A 7,480-nucleotide genomic window follows, 5' to 3' on the forward strand; every position below is an offset into this window, starting at 1 on the left:
CGAGTCCTGAGTGGGGGAAGGGGTGGCAGAAGGGTCTCTATGGTCACTTGTGGGGAAGATGGGCTCATTTTTCCTGCGATGGCTGTTGGAGTATTTGAGTCTGGGCACCTGTGAGTGTCCAGGTACATGGTGGGTGGTCTGAGGCCTGCCATTCCCAGACAGAAGCTGTGTCTAGGCGTTCACCTTGGTGGTTGACAGGCACTGGGATATTTTTGGTGGCCTGGGTTGTGGGGGGTCCCTCGAGATCTCTGCCCGAGGGCCAAACTGCGGGGTTCAGTCTATCGGCTCCACCCAATCATGTGGTCACCGAGCTCCGCCCCTGCCCCAGTTCCTGTTTCGGCCCTTGGGCCTTCTAGACGGATCGGTCTCCTAGTCCCGCTGGGGCTGCCGCCCTGCCCGGGATGGGGTCCCGCCGGCGCTTGAGTCATCCCTTCTTGGGGTCACGAGGCGCCTCAGCCCCTCCGTGACCGTCGGCGCTTGTGGTGCGGCGGCTCTCAGGATGAAGGGCTGCGAGGGGGACGCGGGCGAGCAGGCCCCGCTGAACCCGGAGGTGGACAGCCCCGCCGGCTCGGCCACATACCGGGAGTTCGTGCACCGCGGCTACCTGGACCTTATGGGGGCCAGTCAGCACTCTCTGCGGGCGCTCAGCTGGCGCCGCCTCTACCTCAGCCGGGCTAAGCTCAAAGCATCCAGCCGCACATCTGCTCTGCTGTCGGGCTTCGCCATGGTGAGGGGCGGGAAGCGGGTACATCGGGTGGGTGAAGCACGTGGTGGGTCGAGGAGGCAAGAGATTGGGTCCCCAGTAAGTGCAGGACGGAATAGAAGGGTTACTTTAAGAGGGGTAAAGGAACGAAATCCCAAGGGTCTGGAAAAGCCCTTTATGTCGGGGACAGGATTGTAGTAGGCACAGAGGAATAGAGACTGTGGAAGACCCGTCCCAGAAGTGCCATGGCAGAAGAGAGAGAAGAGCTCAGCAGGGCAAAGAGATGGGGGAAAAACTGCTCCCACCGAAGTGACTTGGTTACCAAGTTCTCCAGAGCTGAAAGGCAAGTCAGCTGAATGAGACCCGAAATCAGATCAGGGCAAGGGACATGGGGTATGGAAGTCACCCAACAGAAGGGTCAGTCCCTCAGGAACATAGCCCCAACTCTCAGAAGGCCCAGAGAATGCTAGAATTGCCGGGAAAATCAAGAAGCCGGCGAGGAAGCTGCTGGGAAAGGAAGCTGACCAGGGAGCTAGCGGATAAGAGGCTGATCAGCTGCAGGTGTGGGAGGATAATGTCAGCTAACGGCCCAGCAGTGGCCTCGGGAAGTGGGACTGAAGAAGATTCCTGAGTGCGGTCCTGGCTCCTCCCTACTTACAGCCAGCTGTGCGACCCCAAGGCGACCTCCACTCCCGCTGCCGTCAGTAGGAAGTTGTGAGATCATAGAAGATGCTGTGTTCGTGGTTTGTCCAGGGGGAGCTGGGCGTCTGATGGGGACTCCATAGAACGTGGCTGTTGTCAGAACAAGGCCCACCCAGCAAAGGAGGGTCAGAGCGATGTGCTAACTGGGCTGGGTGGAAACTGATGTTTTCACACGCAGCAGGGGAAGGGTGTGGAGTGAACCTCTGCTAGTTTAAGTTTTCTCCACACGATTGGCAGGAGGGGGAGAAAGCAACCCTGGAGGGAGAGCATCCTTCAGAATGTACCCTTGGCCGGGTTGTGGTGGCGCATGGCGTTAATCCCAGTACTTTGGGAGGCAAAGCCAGCCTGGTTTACATAGGTTCCAGGACAGCCAAGGCTACACAGAGAAAGAGAAACCCTGTCTCCAAAAACATAACAAAACAAAACAAAGAATGTGTCCTTGTGTAAGTAGACATTGGTGGGAGCTAACTCAGATGAGGTCAGATAAGTAACTTAGGTTGTTTTTTTTTTTTTTTTTAAGTAGGTTAGGACCTCCCTTGGCTCTGCAACCTCAGTATCTGAATGAAAACTGTAATCCTAAAGGTTGCTCTTGGCCTATGATGTTTGTAAGGGGCCCAGATTCCCCAAAGCAGCCCACTGTACCTGATGAGGATGGCATTCCCGCCCCCCCTCCCCCCTCAGCATCACCTAAGAAGGGCACAGCGACTTCTATGGCCAGCCCTGTGGTCCAGCCTGTAGAAATGGCAGGTCGATGGACAGCGTAAGCCAGGGCCTTCCCTGAAGATCAGCAGGCTGGATGTGTCCTGACAAGCGAGGGTAGGTCGGACCCTTCAGGAAACCAGAATCTAGACTGACCCAGATCCCTGTTGTGAAAACACCTGCCGTGGCCCAATTTCCCAAAGTAGCTCATTTTCTTTTTATTTAGTCTTTCTTTCTTTCTTTGATTTTTTTTCGAGACAGGGTTTCTCTGTTTTAGACCTGGCTGTCCTCAAACTCCCAGAAATCAGCCAGCCTCTGCCTCCTGAGTGCGGGGATTAAAGGTGTGCGCCACTCCCACCGCACCCGGCCAAATACTCTTCTTAACACCACTGCCTTCCTCCACCCCCTTCTAGCCACGGAGTAATCTCAGGGATCCTTAAGAAACAGAAATGAGGGGGAAATCCTTTTAAACCCAGGTGGCCTGAGGTACATGAACATACAAATGATATTCAAAGGCTGTGAATCTATAGGCTAGTTAGTAGAGTGCCTCCGTCCTGGAAACACTAGGTTCAGTCTCGTATAAACCAGATGTGGTGGAGCCCACCTATACAGTCCTAGCTAGCACTTGAAGTAAAAAGAAAAACAAAACAACCAAGTTGTCTTTGGTTATATAGAGAGTTCAGAGAGTTGGCAATTACTACTTGTTTTGTTTTGTTTGTGACAGGGCTTCTCTATGTAGCTCTGGCTGTCCTGAAACTCACTCTGTAGACCAGGCTGGCCCCGAACTCACAGTGATCCACCTGCCTCTGCCTCCTGAGTGCTGGGATTAAAGGTGTGCACCACCACCACCTAGCCCTTGTTTTTGCTTTTATTTTTTAAGTGCCTTGGGCGATAATCTGTGCCTGCATCTATTCATAGCAGTTAATGTTTCTTATCTAACAACTTTCTCAGTGAGCCTGTTACCCTCCTTTTTTAGGTAGGCAATTGAGGGAGGCACTTGCTCAAAGATTACACAGCTGGCCAAGGTAGCGCATGACTGTAATCCTACTTAGGGCACTGAAGTAGGATGGTAGCGAATTTGAGGCAAGTGTGAACTAATTGAGACTGTTGGAGCAAATTACAAATTGTAGTGCTAAGAATCGACCCAAGCAGCCCAGAGGTTTTTGTTTGCTTGCTTGCTTTGGGGCTTTTGTGACTTTTTGTTCTGTTTTTGTTTTTTGAGACAGGGTTTCTCTGTGTGATAATAGCCCTGGCTGTCCTGGAACTCTCTTTGTAAATCAGACTGACCACGAACTCACAGAGATCTGCCTGCCTCTACCTTCTGAGTGCTAGGATTAAAGGCATGTGCCACCAGGCCTGGCTGTGACTTAAAAAAATATGTATGTGTGTATGTATGTGGGAGACTGGAGGCAGAGGCAGGTGGATCGCTGTGAGTTCGAGGCCAGCCTGGTCTACAAAGTGAGTCCAGGACAGCCAAGGCTACACAGAGAAGCCCTGTCTCAAAAAAAAAAAAAAAAAAAAGAGGGGGTTTCTATGTAGCCCTAGCTGGCCTGGCACTCCCTAGTTCTGGGAATAAAGACATGTTTCATTACAACCAAAACTTCCAGGTTCTTTTGCGGCTACGTCTCAATAAGTAGCATAGGCTCCTCTCAAACTTGAGATGTCCTGGACTCTATAGACCAGGCTGGCCTCAAATGCAGAGATCCCGCCTGCCTCTGCCTCCCAAGTGCTAGGATTAAAGGTGTGCACCACCACGCCTGACTTGAGTCCGTGCTTTTTAGCCAGCATGTTAACAAGGTAAAACCTCAGAAAAATGTTAGCCAGCCCCTTTGATAGTGAGATGGAAAAATCAGCTGAACCTTCAAGAGCACGAGTAACTGCAAGGCAGGGTGACTTATCCCAGGGCTCAAGAGAGTTGAGGCAGGAGGATCACAAATTTCAACTCGACCCGGGCTGCCTAGCAAATTCCAGACTAGCCTAAATTATAAGAGTAAGACACTTTCAAAAAGGGGGTGGGGCTGGGCGAGCTTAGTATCTTCTTCTAGGCACTGAGTTTTAGGGATGCTGCAGTGATTCTAAAGAGCCAACACAAAACACCCGACACTGACATACTACAGGGACTCAGTGTCTTCCCTCTTGTGCCCACAGGTGGCAATGGTGGAGGTACAGCTGGAAAATGACCATGACTACCCACCAGGCCTGCTAGTGGCATTCAGTGCCTGCACCACCGTGTTAGTAGCTGTGCACCTGTTTGCACTCATGGTCTCCACGTGTCTGCTGCCCCATATCGAAGCCGTGAGCAACATTCATAATCTCAACTCTGTCCACCAGTCACCACACCAGCGACTCCACCGATACGTGGAGCTGGCCTGGGGCTTCTCCACTGCCTTGGGCACCTTTCTCTTCCTGGCTGAAGTTGTTCTGGTGGGCTGGGTGAAGTTTGTGCCTATTGGGGCACCTATGGATAAAGCAGCTCCTATGTCCCCGGTGCCACCCGTGACCGTCTCCCTCAGTTTACCTTCCAACCTCACACCATCCCCTGCTTCTGTGGCCGCGTCACAGCCGCCTTCCAGAGCCTGCCCACCCCGGCAAGTGTGTGGTGGTAGCCATGGGCCCGGCTGGCAGGCAGCTATGGCCTCCACGGCAATCATGGTACCTGTGGGACTTGTGTTTATGGCCTTTGCCCTACATTTCTACCGATCATTGGTGGCCCACAAGACCGACCGCCACAAGCAGGAGCTTGAGGAACTCAGTCGCCTGCAGGGGGAGCTGCAGGCTGTGTGAGCCTGGCTTTAGACTGTTGCAAGCATTGCCTCAGAGACCCCAGGGATCCACAAGACCTCATTCCTTGCCCCAGGCTGAAGCTACCTGTAAGCTTTCAGGTTGAGGCCAAATTCCTGCTCACAGTCCCACACTCTCAGGGATGATCCCTGGCATCCTGCACAGTGGACTTTGTAAGCTCCACTCTCCTTGGCTGGAGGAACACAAGAATAAGAATGCTCTCAGTCTAAGGATCCTGGGATAGATGAAAGGAGGCCCTAGTGGGATCCTTGGAGGTGCTGAGCGGTTGCTTGCTCCTCTACAGAAAGGTGACATACCTGCACAGCTGTACTCCAAGGCAGGTGGTCCGCCCATGTGTGTACTGTCTTACAGTTGGCATCCTGGGAGAGCTTTTGCCTGTCATGGTTTTGATGGGCTCCCCATCCCTGGTTTGGCAGCTTTAGACATCTGGACATTTGTTCCTAGGATGAGCTGCTTTCCACCTGGCGACCTGTGGTGGTGCCTCTCCCACAGTCTCAGGTTCGGGCATCTGGCTCTCACCCTCTTTGGCCGGAGCTGGAAGAGGGATCTTGGCAGACTGAGGGTTTGTGCAGCTAGCTTGACTTCTTGACAAGGGTTGGGGGAGTTAGTAAGGGAGGAAGTTCAGCCCTTAGAATGCAGAGCCCTTCAGACACTGAATTCATGGCTGTGGGTAGGTGGGGAAGTTGGTTTGAACTAGGGTCTCACTATGTAGCTCTGGCTGTGCTGGAGCTTGCTGTGTAGACCAGGCTGGCCTTCAACTCACAGAGATCCGCCTGCTTCTGTTTCCCAAGTGCTGGGATTAAAGGTGTGCACACCATTGCCCAGCTCAGACACTGAATTTTTGATGCACCTTGTTTTGTAAATAAATGTGTGTCTCACATGTGTTCCTACGGCTGTGAATGGGGGAAGATTACTTTTTCCTAAGGGTGACGTGGAAGGTATGAGTCCATTAGGTGCTGATAACAGCTGATAAGTTCCGAATGTGGTAACAGTTACTCTGAGCCTAAGGCCTCTGAACTCTTGTTCCTAAAAACTGGGGATTAAATTTCTTTGAGTGATCCTTCATCCTATAGAATTATTCAAAAGTTCTCTCATTTAGTTGCCACAACCATTGCAATAAACATGTTTTCTTTTTTCAAATTATTTTTATTTATATGTACTGGTGTTTTGCCTGGTTCACATATGTCATGGAGTTACAAACTCTTGGGAGCTGCTGTGTGGGTGCTGGGAATTGAACCCAGGTCATCTGGAATAACAGCTAGTGCTCTTAACCACTGAACCATCTCCCCAGCCCCTTGATAAGCAAGCTTCATCCTTTCCATTTCAGAGAGGCAGCTGAGGCCCGGAAAGCTGATGGATGATCTTACCCACAGCCACACTATTAGTTCACGAACGTAATTATTACTTTTACCATCTAATAGGGGTGTGTGTGTGTGTGTGTGTAGAGAGGGAGGAGGAGAGGGAGGGAGGGAGACAGGGAATTTGGTACCCTTCAACTGGGACAAAACAAAGGAACCTCATCTCTGGTGTCTTCATGTATATTTTCTCTCCAACTCATAATTTTAAGAGTACAGATCTGGGGGGAGAGGGGAGAGCAGGGACTGCCTCTGACAAACTCTGGTGCTTTTAATTTGATCACTGCCTCTTAGTGGAGTCGTCCTAACCAGAGGAAGGGGATTCAGGCTACCCTGATAAGATGTGATAGACTGTGATTAGACAGTGGGTCAGGAGGCCTCTCCCCATCACAGGTCTAGGGGAGGGGAAGAGGGTGGAAGAGGGAAGGAGGGTGGGAATGGGAAGATAAAAGTGAGGGGATAACAATTGGGATGTAGGGGCTGGAGAGATGGCTCAGAGGTTAAGAGCACTGGCTGCTCTTCCAAAGGTCCTAGGTTAAGAGCACTGGCTGCTCTTCCAAAGGTCCTGAGTTCAATTCCCGGCAACCACATGGTGGCTCACAACCATCTATAATGAGATCTGATGCCCTCTTCTGGCCTGCAGGCAGAACACTTTATACATAAAAACAATTGGGATGTAATGTGAATAAATTATTTTTTAAAAAAGTACAAATCCCAGCTGGGTCGGGTGGCACAGGCCTTTAATCCCAGCACTCTGTAAATTCGAGGCCAAATCTGGTCTACAAATGTGAGTCCAGGATAGCAGGCCACAGAGAAAAAACCTGTCTGAGAAAACCAAAAAAAGTACAAATCCCATCTTGTGGTAAGAGACCTTGGGCTTATTCTTTTCCTTTTATTACTTGAGATCTCAACAAAAATGTGTAAAACCAGCCAGGCGGGGGTGGCACACACCTTAAATCACAGCACTCAGGAGGCAGAGGCAGGCGGATTGCTGAGTTCAAGGCCAGCCTGGTGTACAAAGTTAGTCCATGGCAGCCAAGGCTACACAGAAAAACCCTGTCTCGAAAAACAAATCAAACAAAAATGTGTAAAACCAGGCTCTGATCATTTTTCCTACACTGTTGTAGGGTTGCAGTAAGTCTTTTATGACCAATAACCGTCACCCACTCTGAAGGGATAATCTGAAACTAAGGGACGTCAGTGGCGTGACCAGTGTCAG

At 51.1% G+C, this 7,480-nt stretch overlaps 1 protein-coding gene across 2 annotated transcripts; it reads left to right on the forward strand.

Moving 5' to 3' along the window:
- Window positions 1–321: 321 nt before the first annotated feature.
- Window positions 322–5,375, forward strand: Orai3 (ORAI calcium release-activated calcium modulator 3). Of its 2 annotated transcripts, none has more exons than XM_051145349.1 (2): window positions 322–745; window positions 4,253–5,375. In XM_051145349.1, exons 1-2 carry the CDS (start codon window positions 500–502, stop codon window positions 4,886–4,888), a joined length of 882 nt encoding a protein of 293 aa, XP_051001306.1. In that variant the 5' UTR covers window positions 322–499; the 3' UTR covers window positions 4,889–5,375. The 2 variants fall into 2 exon arrangements, with proteins under 2 accessions (XP_051001306.1, XP_051001307.1); XM_051145350.1 differs by having other exon boundaries at window positions 326–727.
- The last annotated feature ends 2,105 nt before the right edge of the window (window positions 5,376–7,480 follow it).

The sequence above is a fragment of the Acomys russatus genome, chromosome 5 (assembly GCF_903995435.1).
Source record: "Acomys russatus chromosome 5, mAcoRus1.1, whole genome shotgun sequence".
NCBI classification, from domain to species: Eukaryota; Metazoa; Chordata; class Mammalia; order Rodentia; family Muridae; genus Acomys; species Acomys russatus.